This window comes from Gymnoscopelus microlampas (assembly GCF_963454915.1).
Source record: "Gymnoscopelus microlampas genome assembly, chromosome: 17".
Taxonomy (NCBI): Eukaryota; Metazoa; Chordata; class Actinopteri; order Myctophiformes; family Myctophidae; genus Gymnoscopelus; species Gymnoscopelus microlampas.
In genome coordinates, this window is record NC_139954.1 from 7,923,100 (window position 1) to 7,945,887 (window position 22,788).

General features: G+C 42.3%; 1 protein-coding gene across 3 annotated transcripts in view; it reads left to right on the top strand.

Moving 5' to 3' along the window:
* The window catches only part of tsc22d1 (TSC22 domain family, member 1), a gene marked incomplete at its 5' end in the record, with an annotated part of 83,121 nt that extends 62,537 nt beyond the window's left edge, over positions 1–20,584 (top strand). The window contains 3 exons of one of the 3 annotated variants that reach the window (XM_084085194.1): positions 2,988–3,076; positions 15,283–15,334; positions 17,767–20,584. In XM_084085194.1, the coding sequence (XP_083941320.1) occupies positions 2,988–3,076; positions 15,283–15,334; positions 17,767–18,090 (465 nt within the window). In that variant the 3' untranslated portion in view covers positions 18,091–20,584. Of the gene's footprint in view, positions 1–2,987; positions 3,077–14,008; positions 14,378–15,282; positions 15,335–17,766 lie in introns of those variants that run through there. The other 2 variants (XM_084085193.1, XM_084085192.1) reach the window with 2 other exon arrangements.
* Between the last annotated feature and the right edge of the window lie 2,204 nt (positions 20,585–22,788).

The window sequence follows — 22,788 nt, forward strand, 5'->3', positions numbered from 1 at the left end:
AACACAAAAAAGTCCTACAATCTCACAACGCTTTGTTTGTCCACATGTTTTGCTGTGATATGTATAAGGATGAAATTTAATGGGAGATTACTGAGGGAGGGGTGTCATTAACAGAACATTCATAGTGGCTTTCACCCAGTTGCATCATTGTTGTGGGAAAGTTGATGGTTAGTTTCTATGGTGTAAGCTGGAAAATTTGCTTCATATACTGGACACACACACACACACACACACACACACACACACACACACACACACACACACACACACACACACACACACACACACAAAATCAAGTCATATAGGGCCAAGCAATTCAATTCTCCAATATGATTTAGTACATCTTTTATACCGAAAATGATATCTGTTGTGGAAAATATTCCTACTTTTGATTGTATGTATATATTTCATGGGTCTAAACTCTAAAGGAAACGTATACAGCTAAATCAGCCCTCTGTCTTTCTGTTGCTTCCCCCTCAGCCTAGGTGTTATTCAGGAGTCTCATTTCAGTAGACATATAAAACATGTACTGTACCATCCTGCGCTGTTGAATAGGCTCTATGCACAGCAGCCATATTGGGAATGAACTTACTTCCTTCACAGGTGTTATCAATAATACTAATTTAAGGCTCCGTTCCATTTAGTGTAGCACAGTGGTGGTCTTATTTTCAAGGACCCCCATAACTCTGAGAGTGTACAAATGGAACCAAACGGACCCTTACGGGTCCGTTTGGTTCCATTTGTATACTCTCAGAGTTACACACCCACCATAAGGGGGCATTTGGGAACCAAAATGGAGTGTTTCGCGATACCAGCACCCTGACCAGAATGGAACAGAGCCTTCATTAGTATCATTGGTAACACCTGTGAAGGAAGTAAGAAGAGGCCCAATTTCTTTCCAGTATGGCTGCTGTGCATAGAGCCTATTCAGGAGTCTCATTTCAGTAGACATATAAAACAGGTACTGTACCGTCCTGCACTGTTGAATTCACGCTTCCTTACTTCCTTCAGGAGTTACCAATGATGCTAATTATGGTTGTGTTCCATTCTGGTCAAACAGAGTCAGGGTGCTGATATTGTGCATGTTGTCTCACTGGAAACACTCTGCTACACCAGTGGGTCTCAAAGTGTGGTCCAGGTACCCTCATGGTTCCTTGAGGGGGTTCCCTCAGGCGTGTGTAACTCAGAGAGTTATGGGGGTCCGTGACATTAAAAAGTTTGAGAACTACTGTGCTACACTAAATGGAACAGAGTCTTCATTAGACTCATTGGTAAGACCTGTGAAGGAAGTCAGGGAGAGGCCCAATTTCTTTCCAATATGGCTGCTGTGCATAGAGCCTATTGTCATTAAAGACTTGTAGAGAAAATATGACAATATGTTGGGAGTAAATATTGACGTTCAAACACTGTGATATAAGTCATGTCACCCAGCTCTAATTGTTTAGCTTGTTTTAAGGCCTGTGTGTGTGTGTGTGTGTGTGTGTGTGTGTGTGTGTGTGTGTGTGTGTGTGTGTGTGTGTGTGTGTGTGTGTGTGTGTGTGTGTGTGTGTGTGTGTGTGTGTGTGTGTGTGTGTGTGTGTTAAACTAGGAGTGAAATTGCTTTTTATCCCCATAGTAATCATTCAGTAACAGGATTATCCCTGTCTCTCCAGCTGTTTAGTAAACAGAAAAATACATTTTCAGCTTGGGATACCAATTATATCCAATTAGGAGAGAGAACTCATACAGGATAAACAAGTGAAATTGGAATTGATGACACAGAGAAATGAGCAGACTAAATTTGAACTGGAACACAAGCTTATATGATCTGTGTGATTGGATGAAATTTGTAACCCACCTGAAAACATATTTTCTGTTAACTAAAGAGCTTGAGTGACGGGGAGACCCCCGTTACTGAACAAACACTCTGAGTCTATAGCAATGATTACTATCATAATATTATAGAGCTTTTAACTTTGTTTTAACAAAACCGTTAGTTTTAACCAAGAGATATAACTTATAGAGCACCTTCAACTCGCAGTATTGTGTAAAGTTATAGTGTGTGTGCTGGACTAGGATTCAGAACTAGTGATCAAATCAAAGATGTTGAGACAGCGGCAGACTTTAGGGATTCTTGCAAAGGGCCTTTGACACATCACTTCTGCCCGGAACCTCAGCACCCACAAGCAGGTTGTTTGGACTGGCCAGATCCCTCCTGCATTGTGGCCGAGGGTCCCTAAGCCCCCGGGTGTGTGTGTTGTGCTTTCTGCGCGCCCGGGGCTCTAAGCCGTCGCGAGGCGGCCCCTGTGATGGGAAGTGACAGGATAAGACCCCGTTTCGGGGCAAGCGGAGGGGCCGCCGTCCATCCCGTTAACCTAACAGTACTACTCCCTAAAAAAATGCATGCGGTGGAGCGCAAGGAGGCTGGCACCCACAAACCACTGGACAACCGACGCTGGACACTGATTGGTTTAGGAACTGTGGCTCTCCAGACGCTAATCTCTGTTGACGCTTTATGTAACTCCCCAAGGTCACGTGACCCTGACGTCACAGGCTCTCCCTTGGTCTCGTCACAACACACACGCACACACACACACACACACACACACACACACACACACACACACACACACACACACACACACACACACACACACACACACACACACACACACACACACACACACAGTCATTCCCCCAGTTAGCCTCAGAAACACAAAGGACGTTACAGTGAGGTCTTACATATAAGAGGCGATGACATTAGCGCACTGACTCTTCAAACGTGATATATATCCACGCAGCCATTCCCCTTCCTTTCATCCACCATCTGATCTGTATGCTCTGCTAAGACAAATCTAGACGAGGATCTATAAGTCTAAAGAAGAAAGAGACACACACACACAGAGAGAGAGAGGGCACTACCAGAGTGAAGAAAGGAAGGAGAGAAAGAGAGGGGGATACTGTCCCATAATTTATAGTTTTTATGTTTCCTGCTGACCGGCAGCTCAATGAGAGAGCTGAGGGGGGTCCGAGTTCGAGGCCACGACGAGATGGCTGTGAAGCTATTGTTCTGGGAACTGGAGCAGCATCTCAAGAGGTAAAACAAACACAAAAGGAAGACAAGTAGAATCGGGGGGGACTCGTTTTTCTTTTTTCAGCAGTGCTAACTGTACATCTTGGAACAGACGTCTCATCCATTCACTACAGTAGCCGCCGGAGATGCAGACAAAGGGGGCTTGGGCTTCCCCCCCCTCCTCACCCCATCCCCAACCCCAACCCCGGGCCGCATTGTCTCCCCTCACCGGGCGAAACCATTCACTGGTTCTTCGGTTGCATGAGGGGAATGTTTTCACTGACTTTTCAGTGAAGCATTTTTTTTTTGTTGGTATAGATGTGAGTCTCCCACTTCACAACAGAGGCAGTGTACTGTATATAAAGCCTGATTTATGCTTAGTAGCGTGCCGTTGTTGTGCTCATAAATAGCAGATTCACGTGATTTGCGTTGCGAGCTTGTATATCAGCTATTTACAGCATTACAACTAAAGTATAAATCAGGCTTAAGCCCGGCCCATGCTCTCTTGTTGTGTCCCACGTAATGTGTTTGTCAGGCGTGGGAACGCTTTCATGGTGGGCAGATGCCCACTTGTTTTGGCGTTGGGCCAAACTTGGCGTCTTCACCCTCCTACTGTGATGGTTGTTTTGAGATAAACGAATAGGAGTCCTATTTTTGTGACGGGAGTGATTTAGCGAGAAGCCTCACGGGCAGAGAGGTTGAGCATGAGTCACTCTAAACACTGCTTTTATTTAGTTTGATCATCATGTTGCGTGACATGGATGAGCACTTTGTAATGACTTGCCATCCCTCTGCCAACACAGTTATTGCACTGCAGTCTTCTTGTCCTTTATTCTTGTCACCGTGTTGACCACATTAACCGTAAGCGTTTGTTTGGGCCACTTTTAACTTTGCGTCCCTATTTTTGGCCATGCCTGTTATAGGCATAAAACAGCATAAATAGCCTACAAGCTATATATCATCTCATCCAGGTGGAAATGGAAACCTGATACATGTATGTCCAAAACTGTTACTTTTTAGGATAAAAATTCAAAAGTAGCAGATCTGCAAGCTCAAAACACGTCGCTTGGCGCCGCGTTTCAAGCCTGCAGATCTGCTGCTTTTCATGCTTTTGCGTGACGCTGTAGTATGATCAAGTAAGGCGTTAATTTACGGGGGAAAAATATATATAAATGGAGATAAGAGGTTTCAACCCCGACAGCACCGATATATAGCAATATAGGTTTTTAAGAGAACTGTTAGGATTTAGAAGACATTTTGTAGAATCGGCCTCAGGTCTTAATGGGTTAAGTGGTTAAGTTAGTTTGACTCCCAATTGTGACAGATTTTGTGACATCTAACATCTTCCCGAAGTGTTAATTAAGTGTGTGTGTGTGTGTGTGTGTGTGTGTGTGTGTGTGTGTGTGTGTGTGTGTGTGTGTGTGTGTGTGTGTGTGTGTGTGTGTGTGTGTGTGTGTGTGTGTGTGTGTGTGTGTGTGTGTGTGTGTGTGTGTGTGTGCGCGCGCGCTTGTTTGTTTGTGGATATTAACGTACGCGCTGCATTGGTTGCTCCTAAAACATGTGGAACGAGACGGGCCGACTTAATTCGCCACCCAGAGCTGAAAATAGACAGTAAATAGTTAAGCCTTAGTAGTCAGACAATGAGCTGGAGATAACAGTCTCTACTGTGACTCATCTACGTGACCTCAATCACAAATGTCACGCTCTACACACTCTGCCAACGCCGTGTTGTTTTGGTTTGGAAGTTATGTTGCTTGTGAGATTGGGACCAGGGTTGCCATGTCCACTTATTATGAGTGTCTTTGGGCTTGTTTTTATATAAAGTTGCTTGTAAATATTGGTAGCTGCGGGTTGCGTTTTTTTAGGGGGGATTCTAAAGTGTGGTTGCTTATTCGGGCTTGTTTCCTAATGTTGTTTAAACCAGTGGTTCTCAAACATTTTCATGTCAAAGACCCCCCATAATTAATATGTATTTGTCCTGCGGACCCCCATCTGAAATTATTTTGTACCAGATTTTTCACTTTTTTTCAAGATTTATTTGGAAAATAGCAGATCTACAAGCTCACAATGTGGCGCATTGCGACGCGTTGTGAGCTTTTAGATTGGCTTTTTTCAAATTGTCATGTGGCCTAGTCGCTTCTTTTGGGCTTGTGTTCATGGACCTTGTTGCTTGTTTTTCTCGCAAAATCTGGCAACACTGATTGGGACAGTGTCAGTGGTCAAGTGTAAACTTAAACCCACATATGTATACTGATGCCATGGTTGCATTTTAGTGCAACCTCACCAGAAATGATGGTCGTGGATGAGTGCTCTTACCACACAACAGTTGACAGTGCATGGTTTTTGTTTTGATTAAGTATCTCACTACTGTATGGTGGTTTTGATGTTGGGATTGTGTCTGTGGTCAAGTGAAACCTGTATGTAAGCATCTATGTAAGATTGTGACTGTTGTGTATTCATTTATTATTATTATTATTATTTATTTTGTCTATTAGGGTTGGGATCTTTTAGGATACTTAATTTTATTGTCTAAATCCTAACAGTTTTTTGAAAAAAATCCAAAACATTTTTTTTCAAGATTTTTCAAAAATAGCAGATCTACAAGCTCCTAGCGCGGCACTCGGTGCCACGCTATGAGCTTGTATATCTGCTATTTTTGAATAGCCAAAGAAATCTTAAGTGACACAGATTCTTTCCAGGTCTCAATGGGTTAATGATTCCCTCTTAAACGGTCTGATTTCTCTAACGGTTCCCTTTATGTATTAAAAAAAAAATCAATATCATTTTTGCCTTCATACAGTTTTGCATAAATATAATTGTAGTGGTTCTCAAAGTGAGGTCCAGGGACCATCTGGGTTACTTGAGGAGGTTCTCCAAATGGACCCATACGGGTCTGTAACTCTTGAGTGTAAGGGTCCATTTGGTTCCATTTGTACACTCTCGGAGTTATGGTGTGATGTCTTTACCCTGCTATATCTACAGTACCTTTGCCTGCCTTTTGGCGACTGAATGTCCCTCTGCGGGATCAATAAAAGACGAGGAAGGGGGGAAAGTGCAACCTTTACCTCACTCAAAAATGATCTTCACTGAGTGCTTTAGCACATAACACATTATAGACTTTTCTCTTCTCTTCACCAAAAAAAAATAGCAGATGTACCAGCTCACAGCGAGGTTATACATTGGCTATCTTCGGCCAACGTTTGCCTATCTATCTATCTATCTTTCTATCTATCTATCTTCTTTTTTCCCGCTGCCTCCCTCCAAACACGGGCCAATTGTGTTCGTATATAGAGCTCGACAAAGCCGGATGCACCTCGGTGGATTCGAACCCCCAGACTCCATTAGCACATTCTCTGAGTCATACTGTACAGACATGTAACTCCTCAAGGGCCCCTGGCGGGTCCCCGGACCCCATGTTGAGAACCACTGGATTAGACGACAGAGGGGAGAGGTGGGGTGTTGTGTTGTGTTGCTAGGTAGGTTCTGGGTGGAGGAGTTGGCAAGGTTGTGGTTGGAGACACTGTTGATCTCTGAATACAGTCAGATGGAAAAAATAACACTTGTAATGCTTTTCCTAGCCCTGGGCCATGTATCAACATTAATAATTTATGGTGTAGCATGGTTATCAGATTGTACACAATCGGCTATTAGGGTTGAAAATAACACACAAAAAAGGCATTCATAAATTTGCTGTCCTAAAATGTTGATGTCCTCATAAGTATAGTAATACAAACGCGCGTGTGTGTGTGTGTGTGTGTGTGTGTGTGTGTGTGTGTGTGTGTGTGACAGGTGTGTAACTTGAGCGGAGTCCGACGGGCTCTATACTAGTGTCTTTTCTGTTTTCTGTTATAGGCTCTATTCACAGCAGCCATGTTATGAAGACATTCACAGGTGTTACCAATGATACTTACTAATGAAGGCTCTGTTCCATTCTGGTCAAACAGAGTCAGGGTGCTAATATTGTGCATGTTGGCCCACTGGAAACACCAACGGGTCTACAGTTGGGGTCCAGGGACCCTCATGGGCTTCCAAATGGCCCCTTACAGGTGTGTAACTCTGAGAGTGTACAAAACGGAACCAAATGGACCCTTACGGGTCCATTTGGTTCCGTTTGTACACTCTCAGAGTTATGGGGGTCGTGGAAACCACTGTGCTAGACTAAATGGAACAGAGCCTTCATTAGTATCATTGGTAACACCTGTGAATGTCTTCATAATATGGCTGCTGTGAATAGAGCCTATTGTGGAGAAAGCTTTCGCTGAAAATAATGCAGATCGGCTATATTCATGCGAAAGCTTTCCCCACAATACAGATGCTGAGTAAGTGTTTAAGTCAATGTCAATGAATTAGTGAGCCGGGTCGAAGACCGTTTCCATCCTAAGAGCCGCAGCCGTAGTGTTTATTTGATTCTGGGTAATGAGTTAAACCCACTTCCCGACAAAGAAGGGAAAGTAGTAGTAAGTACAGATGAGCGCCTTGAGCCTCTTAGCGACCTCTTAAACTCGTCCCGCAGTCTGAGTCGCATCACAGGTGATCCACATATATACCGTCTAGGAAGTCCATATTGAGGCGTTGATTTACATACTGAATTGCAGCCTTCTCTACTGACCGGTGTCCCCCCGGTGGTCTAATTGGGCCCCCTCCTTCTTTCCCTCTATACCCCCACGTCTTCGCCGAGAATAGCTGATCTGCACACTCACACAACGTGTTGCGATGTGACGCGTTGTGAGCTTGTAGATCTGCTTTTTGCCAAATGTTGCCAAATAATTTGTCCTGCATGTTCCCCAATGTGACATCATGCCCAGAATAGGGACTATAGGGCCTAGTATTGATCTATTGAAGATTCTGACTTTCAAAAGTACATATTTTTTTTATTTTGATTGTATTGCTGTATTGTTGTATTGTGCTTTCTGCTTTGGCAATGTAAACCTATGTTTTCTCATGCCAATAAAGCCCATTGAATTGAAATTGAATTACAGTACTTAACAGCTTACACACCTCATTGATATGCGAGCCAGGGCCATTCATGTTAATTTGTGTTCACCCCTCCCTCCCCCCCTATGATTTGTTCACATGAAGACCACCAGGCCTGAGTGTGAAAAAGCACATTGTTGTCTTTGCACTGTACTTACCTATTAAGCCTTTTCATTTGTTGACTAGGGTTCATGCCATTTACTCTGATTCTGAACTTCGTGGCTGTGGGGCAGAAACCGGTTTCTCATAAATGAACACCCTACTTCATCTCGTAAACATAATATCATTGCTATTTACATTATGTTGTTCATTGTGTATCCTTGTTTTCGGGTAGAACAAAGTAATATAACGCTGTCTTTTACAAAGTTCTGTGCTTATAATTTTTTCCTTTTAAAGAAATACAGTTCAGACTGTAGGCAAGTCTTTCTCTGTCAAACATATATGTTTGCTCCCTTTAAAAGGACGAAGCACATGCGCTCCTGTATGCTCCTGGGCTGCATCTAAAGCGTGACTTGACCGTGAACTCCTGGCCCTAGAAGCGCTGAAGGTCTCATGGATTAAAGTTCTCAGTCGGCGCGACTGATTTCAGTGAATTGGATTCCATAGAAGCCAGCGTGTCTTCTATGGAAGCATGTTGCGCAGCGAAAAGAGCCGATCTACAAGCTCTCAATGCGTTGAGAGCTTGTAGATGAGCTATTTTCGGTTATTTTAAGATTAGAGCATTTGAAGTCGTCAAACTAGCAATATGCTCGGATGCATCTTCCATGAAATCTTAATCGTCTCGGATATCTCATATTTAAGGTTAAACCTGGTTGGCAGTATGTAGAACAGCAGCAACAATATGACTAAAACATCATAACTTTACATATTGCGTTAATTTGTTTAGGAAACACTGTGTGTATGTGTGTGTGGGGGGAGCTCCTTTCACATTGTTTCACAAATCACACATAAGGACTTGGCCATGCACAGTCATGAGATTTTATTTTGCCTTAATAATCTGTGAGGTCTCAAAGACATGGTGGAAGGGTGTTATCCATGTCACACAGCCACAGTCTGACCTTCAGGGGTGTAATCAGGACCTGTGGCATGTGAGATCACAGACAGGAATGTTAGCTGTGTGTGTGTGTGTGTGTGTGTGTGTGTGTGTGTGTGTGTGTGTGTGTGTGTGTGTGTGTGTGTGTGTGTGTGTGTGTGTGTGTGTGTGTGTGTGTGTGTGTGTGTGTGTGTGTGTGTGTGTGTGTGTGTGTGTGTGTGTGTGTGTGTGTGTGTGTGTGCACGTACAGGCTTTGAGGTGTGTGTATGGAATGTGTTAGAGTTGGCTTTTGGGGTGTGTAGCAGGGAGTCATGTATGGTCTGTGTGTCTGGCTGGCTCTGTGAGGTGGATTTGGGTGTGTTTCAGAGGTTTATGTGTGTGTGTGTGTGTGTGTGTGTGTGTGTGTGTGTGTAGGGGGGGGTGCTTTTAGGTGTGTCTGGACTATATGAATAGCTGTTCTACTTGAGACGCACTCCTCATTGAAATGCTGAAAGGGTTCAACCGTGTGTGTGTGTTTGTGCACTTGTGCATGTTGGTAGGGATTTTGGTAGTAATAATATTGCTATGATTAACCATCTGCATAGATACAGCCAGCATCATGAGCCATACCATGTATGTTCACCATATCAAGGCTATTAAGATACGCCAGTTGATCGGACCACCGGCACCTACTGACATACACAACGTAGGAAATGTAACTCCCTGTGGTCCAAAAAAATACCCTGGGAACCAACCAACCCACACAGAGCCAACACAAGCCTCTAGCTTTTACTACTGACTATGGGCTGTAATGTTGGTGGAAACTTAGCTAATATCGACTGTGGGTGCTGCTGGGCTAAAGAGGCTTCCGTTCAAAAACGGTAGAGACCGCACACCAAAGCAGGTAAAAGATGCCGCTTTATTAAAGTAGCTCTCACACCGCACCGACGGCGGCGGCGGTTAAAGGTAGGGTAAGTGATTTGCGTTGGTTAAAATAAGTGTTAAATAGCTCTATATTCTGATAGTACTCATTGCTATAGAGTGTTTGTGCAGTATTAGGAGTCTCCTTCTCTCTCCACCTCTTTATTAAACAGAAAATGCATTTTCGTTTCAGTTTCAGTTTCATTTCCAATTTTATCCAACCAGGGCAGAGAACTCAATCAGGATACAGATTAAACAAGTGAAATTGGAAGTGATGACACTAAGAAATGAGCAGGCAAAATTGGAATTGGAACACTATACAAATTAAGCTTAAAAATGGGTGCTTTCTCCTGATTGGCTGAGATTTTGACACCTACCGAAAAATGTATTTTCTGTTTATTAAAGAGCTGAAGAGACGAGGAGCCTCCTGTTACTGAACAAACACTCTATAGCAATGATTACTATCAGAATATAGTGCTTTAACCTTTTAACAAAATACTTTTTGTTTTAACCCAAAAATATCACTTACCCTACCTTTAAGTGTCGGAAAGCGTCTGTTGCCGAAAATATGCTGTTGAATGGGCGGTGGGTACGCTGACAGTGTCGGGTCGCAAGTTGTAGGGAAGCGTCGAAAGCTTTCGACCAATCGGATAGCAGCAGGCTTGTTGTTGGAAAAGACATCAAGCCATAGGCTATTTTTTCTTCAGGTCATACCATATGACCACAGCGGAGCGAAACGCCAGAAACCTCTTATCTCCATATTCTAACTTTTTGTGTTTTTTCGTAAATTAACGCCCTACTACGTACTGCAGCGTCGCACAAAAGTAGTAGATCCACAAGCTCGAAACGCGGCGCGAAGCGACGCGTTTTGAGCTTGTAGATCTGCTACTTTTGCTACTTTTGAAGTTGAATCCTGAAAAGTAACAGTTTTCCAGCCGATAGAGACGATATATAACGGTTGTAATTTTGTTGTCATTTATTTCCTTGCTAAATACCACCGTTTGACCACAACTGTCATCATCAACACTTTGTGGTCAAACAACGGCGATGACAAGACAAGACGAGACACACCACCGCCTTCACAACCACAAGCTGTTGATGAACACAGTACGAGTGTTTCTGTTGTCAAGGTGGTGGCCAGAGGAAAGGAACTTAAACTGTTGTTCTTCATCAGCCATTTCGGCTTTACCACTTAAAGGGCAGGGCAGCAGCTAATTTAAAACGCTGGATATTCAAATAATGTGGGAAAAAACGGAGGCTTCCAGAGCATTGCAAATATATTTGTTTTTGAACGCTAGACATTTAACACTTCCTCCACTCGTGATGTCATCCCTGGGCAGTTCCATTCTGCTCCCCGTAGGGTCACCTTTTTAAGTAATTTCCATACAATTATACGAAAAAAGAAACATATATATTTAAATATCTAAAGTTGTTTGTTGTCCTACCTTTAGACTGTCTAGACATAATAAACTGGACTGATCCGCCTTTTCCCCATCTACACCAACTCTCTTGGCCTAAAAGAGCCGATCTACTAGAGCTTGTAGATCTGCTATTTTTGGCTAATGTTCCTCACAGAATATGATGATTTGATTTATTTGGACAACAGGAATGATATGATATTCATAAACTCAGTATACAACTTCTTTGTACAGTGACAGAATATTGTTGTGCCGGTGAGGCAAGAAACCCTAGGAGGGCTTATGTATAGTATATTATTGTACATTACATTATATTAATGTACAATTTGAATTTGATTAACATAAAACATGTACACAACTTAAAAGATACAAATTAAAACCAAAAAGTACTTTAAACAGAAACAACTAAACAAAAAGAGATATATATATTTTCAAACATTTTAGCACTTTTACTTTTGGTAATGTCTACATTGCGGTATTGATACTTTTACTCAAGTAAAACTTTTGAGTACTTTTTCCACCACTGCTCCCCAGCTTGTAGTGGGTACTTAGTAAACAATAGCCGGTAGTTAACCCCCCATTGTGGCTGACTCATCAACCCCCCCCAGTCAGCCAACCCCCCAATCAGTGTTGCCATGTCTGTCCAGCACCTCCACAAGGTGCTTCATGTTAACATTAACATATAAACCCACAACAAAACTGACTCAAGGCGCCAGCCAGCCAAGACACAATACACAATCAGTGTTGCCATGTCTGCTTATTATAAGCGACTGTGGACTTGTTTTTCTGTAAAGTTGTGTGTAAATATTGGTAGTTGTATTTATTTATTTTTTTGGGGGGGGCTTGTTTTTAAAGTATAGTTGCTTATTTGGGCTTGTCTCCTACGGTTGTATAAACCAGTGGTTGTCAAACCTTTTCACTTCATGGACCCCCAAATGTATTTGTCCCTCTCTAACCCCCATCTGAAAATATTTTGTGCCAGGGAGCCCTGTACCAGATTTGTGTTTTTGAAATGTTTCAAAACATCTTCCAAATATTTCACATTTTATTTCAAGATTTTCTCTTTAAATGGCAGATCTACAAGCTCAAAACGCGTCGCATTGCAAGCTCGTAGACCGGCTATTTTCAAATAGCCGGTCTCTTCTTTTGGGGCTTGTTTTCATAGACCTGGTTGCTTATTTCTCTCTCAAAATCTGGCAACACTTGTGTACACAATGTTGGTCAGTCAGGTCAATCAAGGTGACGGGTCATGGCCAAAAACTCAAAGCCCCGTCCCGCACAGAATGAATGAATGAATGGTTATGAATAGAGGAGGAGGAGAGGAGATGCCCTTCACCTGCTAAACTTATTTTATTGCAGTTATTATAGCTACTCTCTATACCTGCTATTATGTGAAACAGAAATCACCAAAAGTGAAAGTTGCTGTCAAAAAAACGACATTGTTACTATTGTGAAATCTGAGGCTTTCTTGGGTGTAGTAGGGCATAGCATGTAAACTTGTGTGTGTGTGTGTGTGTGTGTGTGTGTGTGTTCAATCAATTGAATACACAGGACCCCAATGGAAACAAGCCATAGTGCTCACTTGGGTTTAATCCTTTCAGAATCCTTTTATTAAATCAACCAATCAAGCATATGATATTATAAAGCCTTGTGTATTTGTACCAGGTAGAATACACACTTGAAACCTGCAGTCAACCTCTGTTGACTGCAGGTTGCAGTGCTGTTTACAGACAGAAGGGGGCAACATATAAACATAACATCGGTCAAAGCAGTTTTTTCCCCTTGCACCTGCAATGAAACCCTTGTACTTTTATTCAGCTTGACTTTAAAAGTTAGAAGCATGTATTATTATACTCTTAATACCTGCTATTTGGTAGCCTACTGAGCTTGTTTTTTTTTTCCTTATGTTTTTTCATTCTTATTTTCTGGTTATTTCTCATTATGCTTATTGAATCTCTGTCCATGTAATGATAATATTAGCTGTGTGGGTCGATGTGATTTGTTTTGGCTTCTAGTCAGGATGAAGCAGTTTGATTGGATGTCTTGGAAGTCAGTGGTGGGAAAAGTACTCAATCTTTTGAAAATAACAGATCTACAAGCTAACAATGCATCGCATCGCAACGTATTGTGAGCTTGTAGATTGGCTATTTTCATATGGCCGAAATGTATATAGGGGCGGGCTGAAATGGTTACTGTATGTTTTGTAAGAATAATCTATAAAGTAACTAGTAACTAAAGTTGTCAAATAATTGTAGTGGAGTAAAAAGTATCATATTTGCCTCTGAGATGTAGTGGAGTAGCAGTATTGGAAATACTCAAGTAAAGTAAAAATATGTAAAAGTACAGTACTTGAGTAAATGTACTCAGTTACTTTACACCACTGCTTTGAAGTAAATGTTTTCCTTTCCTTTCCTTCCCTTCCCATCCGGTTTCCCCCAGTTTCGTTTGTCCCCCTCCACCCCCTCCACTACATAGATTATGCAGATGATGTCGGCTGAGCCGCAGGTAGGGGCGGTCCGCATAAATTAGTCAGATTCTCCGCGGCCTCTCAGCCAATGGGGGGCTGGTCTGGGCTGTTTTTCCCGGGATAAATTATGCGTGGTGGTTCATCCAGGCTGCAGTCAGTCCGATTCCAGTGCGGAGCAGAGAGAGAGAGAGAGAGGAGAGGAGATGAGCTGACCTTGGATTTTTATGATTTTTTTGTTTTTGTTCCGCGCGGGGGTTGTTGGATGTACAGGCTTTCCCCGGGACACGGTGCTTGTGTTGTCGGACAAGCAGAGCGATCGGGACCCGGTGTGGTGGATCATCGGTGGAAGAGATTGAAAGCTTTAGCGGGGGACTCGGTCGTCGTTCTCCGGGCAGATCTTTTAGCATGACTACTCCATCGTGCCTCACAGCAGTGGCCATGGATCTAGGCGTTTGTCAGCTGAGGAATTTCTCCATCTCGTTTTTGTCGTCGCTGTTGAGCGCGGAGAGCTCGCATGTCAAACTCGACAATAGGTAAAATATATATATATATATTAGATTGATTGATTGAATAGTTTATTAACTGTTTGTCAGGGGGGAAAAAGCACAGAAAGTACAGTTCAATACAAAAGGATGCTACAAGGATTAAACCCAAGACAGCTCTATGGCTTGTTTCCATTGGGGTCCTGGGTATTCAATTCATCGAAACATTTAAAGACAAGCAAATATACAATAAGCCTACTATGCAAAAACATCATATAAACGAGTAGTAATCAAGAACAAAAAGTATGTTATTAATCTATTTGGGAAGGGCATCCTCACTGCAGGAGACCCCTCTCTGTCCACCTTTTTTTTGCTGCAATAATAGCCTCCTCCAATATTTTTTTGACACGATTGCACATATTGAATTATTGTTATTTGACATTTTTGGTTGGCGAGTGTGAGGAAAACATTGCAGGATCAGTATGTCAATGAAAAGGAATATATTGGAATGGAGGTTTTTTTTTTTTTGCAAGGGTGGCAGTGGATGGATGCTACAATAGTCTTACACACACACACACACACACACACACACACACACACACACACACACACACACACACACACACACACACACACACACACACACACACACACAGAGAATTGGCCGGTTGGCTACTGTAGTGGTTCTGAACCTTTTATTTTATTTCAACCACCCGCATAATAACTCTCAGTTACAGAACCGTAAAGGGTCCATTTGTGGAAGCCTCATAATTAGTAATAACGTTATTATGAAAGGATAATAATGCACCGTTTTTATCCAATTTTCTCCATTGTGTCTTTGTTTGAACCAACATTCCCTTTGATGCAGCTCAGTTTGAACTATTATACTATATAACAGTGTTTTTCTTTTAACTATTATTCTATATAACAGTGTTTTTCTTTTGTTTCATTTTCAGTTCATCTGGAGCCAGTGTTGTGGCCATAGACAACAAGATTGAGCAGGCAATGGTAAGTTTAACCATCTGTTTCTATTATGGAACAATTGTTTCATGGAAATAAGTACATTATATTGCATCCTATCTGTACTATGTGAAAGAAGGATTTGAACCATATGGGATTGCATGCATCATGCAGGCAAAAAGCATCAACTAAAAAGACAAAGACAGGCCGAAGGCAGTTGTAATAATATAATATGTTTATTATTATGTTGATTTACTTGGCTTTACAACGAGTTGTGAGCTTGTCGATCAGCTATTTTCAACGAAAACTTTCCCCACTATGGATGCAGGGGTTTAAGTGGTTAATAATATAGTTATTAAGGTGTTGTGAGGCGAAAATATCTAGCCTACATATCCACATCGTGAGCTTGTAGATCTGCTATTTTCGACGGTCTTAATAATACAGTATGACATAGGTGACGTCACCGTGGGAAAAACCATTTGTTTGACTGTACTAGCCCTGACCATTTGGGAACTAAAATAAACCCCCCTTTCACCCTTCTGCTTCCATTACCTCTAGAATTGATTATTTATATTATTGATTATTTAGAAATGCATGCAAAAGGCCATTCCTAAAGAGACGGTTTTATTTTCTCTTTCATTGTCTCTATTGTTATTGGAGCCCAGCCTAGATACAGTGTTGCCAGATTTTGTGAGAGAAATAAGCAACCAGGTCTATGAAAACAAACGCAAAAGAAGCGAGCCCTTCGCCCTTTTAGTATATTGGCTATTTGAAAATAGCCGATCTACAAGCGTGTAGATCTGCCATTTTCCCAAAAAAATGATAAAATGTGGAATCTTTTTTAAACATTTTAACAACACAAATGTTGTATGCACAACACACATGTTGTATGGGGGTCCCTGGCATACAATATTTTCAGATGAGGGTCTGCAGACAAATACATGTTAATTTGGGTCTCCTTGACTTGAAAATGTTTGAGAACAACTGGTTTAAACAACATTAGGAAGCAAGCCCAAAAAAGCAACTACACTTTAGAAACGAGCCCAAATAAGCTACTACACAATAAGCCTTAAGTCGCTTATAATAAGCAGACATGGCAACACTGCCTAGATACCGCGCACACTGTTGGCTTGTTAGGAACTGTTGCTAGGCAAACTCGCAGGCCTTGACACGCAGTTATAAATATCTCGCTCTCCGATTGGCTGAGGGGGGGGGGATAGGGGTGGGGCCACTTTGTCTTGTTTTTTGAGTCACTGCAGCGTCAGAGGAAGAGAGAGCCTGGGAATATTGCATAGGGTATTTTTGTGCCCTGTGATAATCACGCTAGGCACAGTTCCATTGTGGCTGTTAATGCAAATGTTTATTTTATATACAAGCCATTGAATTGTGTCTAAAAACGACACAAACACTATAATTTTGTAAAGCATATGTTTAAGTTTATGGAAGAAACCATTGGCTTACAGGCATGAAAATGCCATACACGATTAATGCAAATTCTTATTTGTATTCTGTGATATTATCACAGCTTCTTTGTTTCACAACAAAAACAAATATAATGCTGAAAGGTTAGTATACAGTACTGTGTAGTAGTGTGTACAACATAACTAGTACATCTAGATTATGTAAATACCTCTGAGTCCCTGAGTCCCCACTCTACCATTGAGACATTTAGAGTCTGGTGTTAGGTAGGACACTTACTGGTTGACACGTAGTACTGCCCGAAGCTCATATGATTAATATCTCCTTCAATATGAATCCTGTGTTGTCCAAATTGTGTTGGTTCCATAGATCATTGGTTCTCAAAGTGGGGTCCGGGGACCCCTAGGGGTACTTGAGGGGGTTCCAGGGGGTCCCCAGCTAAATGATGGACAGGAACCAAATGGACCCTTATGGGTCTGTAACTCTGAGAGTGTACAAATGCAACCAAATGGACCCTAACGGGTCCATTTGGTTCCATTTGTACACTCTCAGAGTTAAATTAACATTGATTTTACAGTATGAATTGGGGTCCCAGAGGTATAAATGCCATTAAATGGGGGTCCGTAGCCTAATGCATGTTAAACTGGGGGTCCTTGAAATTAAAATGGTTGAGAATCACTGCTAGAGCCATAAAAAACGTCTCTGGCTTATCTTTTCAAATGGGGGTCCGTGGGGTAATAAGTGTCAATTTGACATGAAAAAGTTTGAGAACTACTGCCATAGATGGAGCACTGCTTCTGAAATTGGGGTCCGATGGGGTTCCAGGGGGTCCCAAGCTAAATGAGTTAATATTGCATCAAAATCATTTCTACCACTTGAACCCTGTTTTATTCTTCAGCTATTTGAAAATAGCAGTGACCTTGTAGATCTGCTATTATAACACCAATTGTTGAAAAATGCTGAATTTTGAAAACGTTTAACAACACAAATCTTCTCGAATGGGAGTCTGTGGCCTAATGAGATGTTAACCGTGTGTTTTGCTGTGTGTGTGTCTCTCTCAGGACCTGGTGAAGAGCCACCTGATGTACGCGGTGCGCGAGGAGGTGGAGGTGCTCAAGGAGCAGATCAAGGAGCTGATCGAGCGCAACTCCCAGCTGGAGCAGGAGAACACGCTGCTGAAGACGCTGGCCAGCCCCGAGCAGATGGCCCAGTTCCAGGCCCAGGTGCAGACCACCAGCTCCCCGCCCGCCGCCACGGGGGCGGCGGTGCTGCCGGTGGGCGCCGGCGGAGGAGGAGGAGCCCCGCAGCAGGGCGCCTTACCGCCCGCCGCCACCGCGCCCCTGCAGCAGCAGCCCGTTTCGCACAGTTCGGGCGCCTCGGCATAGCGTCCCCTCCCCCCCCACACACACACACACACACACTCCTTCCCTGTCCGCTTCCGCCGAAGCAGAGAACGAACAGAGGAGGAGGAGGGGGGCTGGCTTTCGGTGTGGCGGAAGGACGGACGGATGGACGGACAGTGAATCCTGCTACCTTTGCGGCAGAGCTTATAAAACCTTCAAAGCCTCCTCCTCCGAAGACGACGAAAAAGCAGAGGAAGTCGACGCTGTTACAAGACAAAGAATTTTGCACATACAAGTATTTTAAAAGTCTTGGGGAGGGGGTGGGATGTTTGGGGGGGGAGGGCTCCCTACTTTGGGCATGTAATAAGTGAAAATCTTCCAACCCCCCCCCCCAAAAAAGCGGAAATAGACGATCTTTAAAGCTTATACCAGATCGTCAATTTCCGCTGTCCGTCGTATATGACGGAAGGATACAGGGCTTTAAGTGGTTTACGGCGCTAATACAAAGAGACAATCTTGAAGACGGGCGAACGAACGAACATTTTTTTTGCCAAACGCCTGCTCCCCCCATCCCCCCCCCCCCTCCCCGTTTGGACATATCGACGAGAATGTCTGACGAAGCGACGAGTCATGGCGGACTGTTACACCGCATATAAGAAAATAGAAAAAAATAAATAATCACTGTGCCTGTGTCAATGGATTTCAAGTGATGTCGAGTTTCTATGATGATGATGATGATGATGGTGACGAGAGGGGGTCGCGTTGGCGGTCGGCCATGCTTTGCTAAACGCCCCCTTTTACTGTAAATAATGAAAAGTGGTTCTCTCTCTAGGCTAGGCGTTGACGTTCCGAGGTTGAGAGATTTTTCGGGGATGGAGGGTGGGGTGGGACTGAAGCCTTTTGGGGGAGGGAAGGGGGGGTGCAAAAAAAAAGCTAATGAATGTGAGCATCTCGGGGAGAGAGACGAGACGGTACAGCCTTCTCTCTCTTCGGGGCAAGAAAACAAAACAAAACTTAAAGAATGTGAGCATTTATTCTAGTTATTATATCATCACAGTGTCCCCATCCGGCATGGGGTGGTGGTGGTGAGGGGGGGGGGGGGGCTTGTTGAGTCCGACAGGGGGAAAAACGGAAGGTGGTCTCGAGCTGAGGCGACAAGATGTAATTTTAAACAGGTTTCGACGGGAGTCGAAAGCGTCTCGCTTTATTAAAAGAGAAAAGATGTTGATATTCTTCTATTTTCAGTATTTAAAGTTGAGAGAGCCCCTCTGTTTTTTTTGCCCTGGACTTGAAGCTCATCACGGCTGTAATCTCAAACCCCTGCGGACGGCATGTAAAATAATAATAAGACGTGAAAAAAAAGCGGGGTTGAGACATTGAGCTACGCTGCAAATCATGTTTTTTTTCTTTTTCTTTCTTTTTCCCAAAAGGACATTGTTTGATGGGCGGGAGGATGATGTATATTTCTGTATAGTGTAAGTATGTGTAAAGTTAGACGGGTTGAATGAGAACAGATGCTTATCTAGGTTTGCACAGATTTGGAGAGAGAAAAAAGACAGGCGGGCTAGTAATGAGCTCGCTCGCTTTATTCCAATGACGACGGCCTCTTTTTAAAAATGCTGTAATTTCTGGAACTTGAGATTTTAACTCGCTGGTTTCTCAACGTGGAATGCGGTCAGCACCACCCGGGGCGGTCCACAAAATGGACCCTATACATACAGGGTCTACAAATGGAACCCTATTCTATTTGTATGCTCTCAAGAGTTAAATAAAGCACTGCGGATTCTACAGTGTACATTGGGGGTCCCAGTAAAGTTTCAGTTTGGTGATTCTCAACCTTTTTTAATTTCTAGGACCCCCCCGCAGTTGAATGGGGACCCCCCGCCCCCCCCCCATCGCCTAAGTAGCAAAAAGTAGCAGATCTACAAGCTCGTTTCGAGCTTGTAGATCTGCTACTTCTGATGCTTTTGTGTGACGCTGTAGTATGATCCGAGTTACAGACCCCAATAAGGGTCCGTTTGGACCCCGTGGTGGTCCCCCGGTAGCCCCACGTTGAGAACCACTGATTTAAGTGACCGACAAAACAAAAGACAAAGCAACAACTGTCTATCCTTCGACATCCCATAATAATAATACTGTAACCCAACTGTTCACTTGCATTGTATTTTTCTTTTCTTTTTTTCTGAAGTATTGCATCACCCCTGTGCCCCACCCCCCCCACCCCCTCCTCTTTTATTTGGTTGACAGTGAAGTAGTACTCCACGATCAAATTATTATAATAACAACAAAACGAAACGTTATCACTTTAGTCTGAAATATATATCATAAAAAATGCAGAACTTTCACGCAAAATGGATTTTTTTTGGCAATCCTACCTATGTATAAGTTGTATGCTCACGTTCTTCTGTGCATGTTTTCTCTGAAGAAAAAAAAGAAAAAAAGCAGATGAGAAATTGTAAACATTACATAAACACAATTGCACTTGACAGTTGCACATCACAACTTTCAATAAAACTGTTAACGGATGAATAAGTTATTGTTTTGCCTTGAATTATTTCTTTATGATGTTCATTCTACAGAAGGGGAAGCAGCCTGTATGTTTTCAATAACTTACTAGGCAGGTTTTGTTTGGTCTGTTTATGGTATAAAAATCTGATGACATGGTGAATGTAGTTGATACATGATGCCCCACTGTCTGATGACATGGTGAATGTAGTTGATACATGATGCCCCATAGACAGTGGAAGAAAGTAAACTAAGTACATTTACTCTGTACAATTTTGACTTACTTTTACTTTACGGAGGAATTTTCAATACTCCACTACATCTCAGAGGCAAATCTTTTTGATTATTATTACAAAACATACATTAACCACTGCTATTTTCAAAAGATTTGTATACATTTTAGACATTTGAAAACAGGACCTGCATATTGAGTACTTTTGGTCCTTTAAGTATATTTTGATGCCAACACTTTTCTTCTTTTACTCAAGTACATTTTGAATACCGTACTTTAACTTGTAGAGTATTTGTACTAAAAAGATTTGAGTGCCCATAGACAAATCAAGGCAAAAACCCTAATCCAAGCTGTCACCCTTCAAGGTGGCTGGCCAGGGTTGATCTGTGTGGGAATATTGCAGGTTGATCTGTGTGGGAATATTGCAGATAACTAGAAAGAACAGTGTGGGGTTGATAGTGTAAGCAAAGGTTTTTGATTGAATATTTTATTGGGGGGTCGTCTGTCTAACAGGAAAATGGTACTCCCTCCTCTTTTGGCCTCCTGAAAGGTGAGTTTTCAAGGCTGTTTTAAATGAGCCCAGCGAACTGCATTTTTTGAGGGATGGGGTACTATTCCAAACCTGGGTGGCAGTGCTGTAGAAGGAGAATTTGTCCATGTTTGTTGTATGGGTGGGTGGTACCAGATTGTTGTTAACGCTCCCTTTAGTATTGTGACTGTCACTAACAATTTTTTGGACTGTCACTAACAACTTTTTGGAGGTATTTAGACGGGTATAGGGGGCATTTTCCCATTTTTAGTTGTTTAACCCTGTCTTCTACCCTGAGCCAGCTGGCAAAATGAGTGGGAGAGGTGGGTTGTTTTGGGAGGTTTAAAGCTTCGTCTTCTTCAGTGACAAAGGTCTACGGTATTTTTAGCAATTAAAAGTGAAATATCTCTAAAATTACAATTGTTCAAATGGTAGCCGAACATTGTGGAGTTTGTAGCTAAAAGTACTAGTTAGGGGTCATAAAACGGGTGGAATAAATAGTGGCAATAACATTAGTGTGGTCGCTAAGTATATACTGTTATGCACATACGTAGTGGTCGCTAAGTATATATACTGTTATGCACATACGTAGCAGCCTCAAATCAATCTTAGGCAGCCTCAAATCAATCACACTGCCACATTGTTGACCTGATCGACTGGTGAAAAAATAAATTTACTAAGTCCATAGCTCGATGAATGTTAGGGACCAAAAGAAGTCACTACAAAGTACTACCAATCAACTCTAAATTGCCTGAAACGTACTCCTAACAGGTTTTTGGGGGGACGATTTTGGCCTCCACACTTAGTGATTTTTTCGGATTTAACTTTCGTTTCGGTAGTGACACAATGGTGAAAAAAAAAATTACTAAGTCCAGAGCTCGATGAATGTTAGGGACCAAAAAAAGTCACTACAAAGTACTACCAATCAACTGTGATTTTTGTGAGTGATTTTTTCGGATTTAACTTTCGTTTCTGTAAAATACATTTTACCGAAACGAAACTTACTTATCGACTCTAAATTGCCTGAAACGTACTCCTAACAGTTTTTTGGGGGGACGATTTTGGCCTCCACACTTAGTGATTTTTTCGGATTTAACTTTCGTTTCTGTAAAATAAATTTTACCGAAACGAAAATTACTTATCAACTCTAAATTGCCTGAAACGTACTCCTAACAGGTTTTTGGGGGGAGTATTTTGGCCTCCACACTTAGTGATTTTTTCGGATTTAACTTTCGTTTCGGTGGTGACCAACTTTCGTTTCGGTAGTTTGATTACAAAATGTAAGTTGTGTAAAAAATAATCTGACTATACTAAGTTGTTATTTGTTTGTTTAAGTCAGGCTATACTCTACTCAGAGTCATAAGTTTACAAAATGTACTGAAGTACAGTGAACGTCTGTGCGGTTTGTCTTCATCACTGAAAATAACGTACATGTAAACAGATATAAAACTGCTGTCATGTGCAGTTGAGGTGA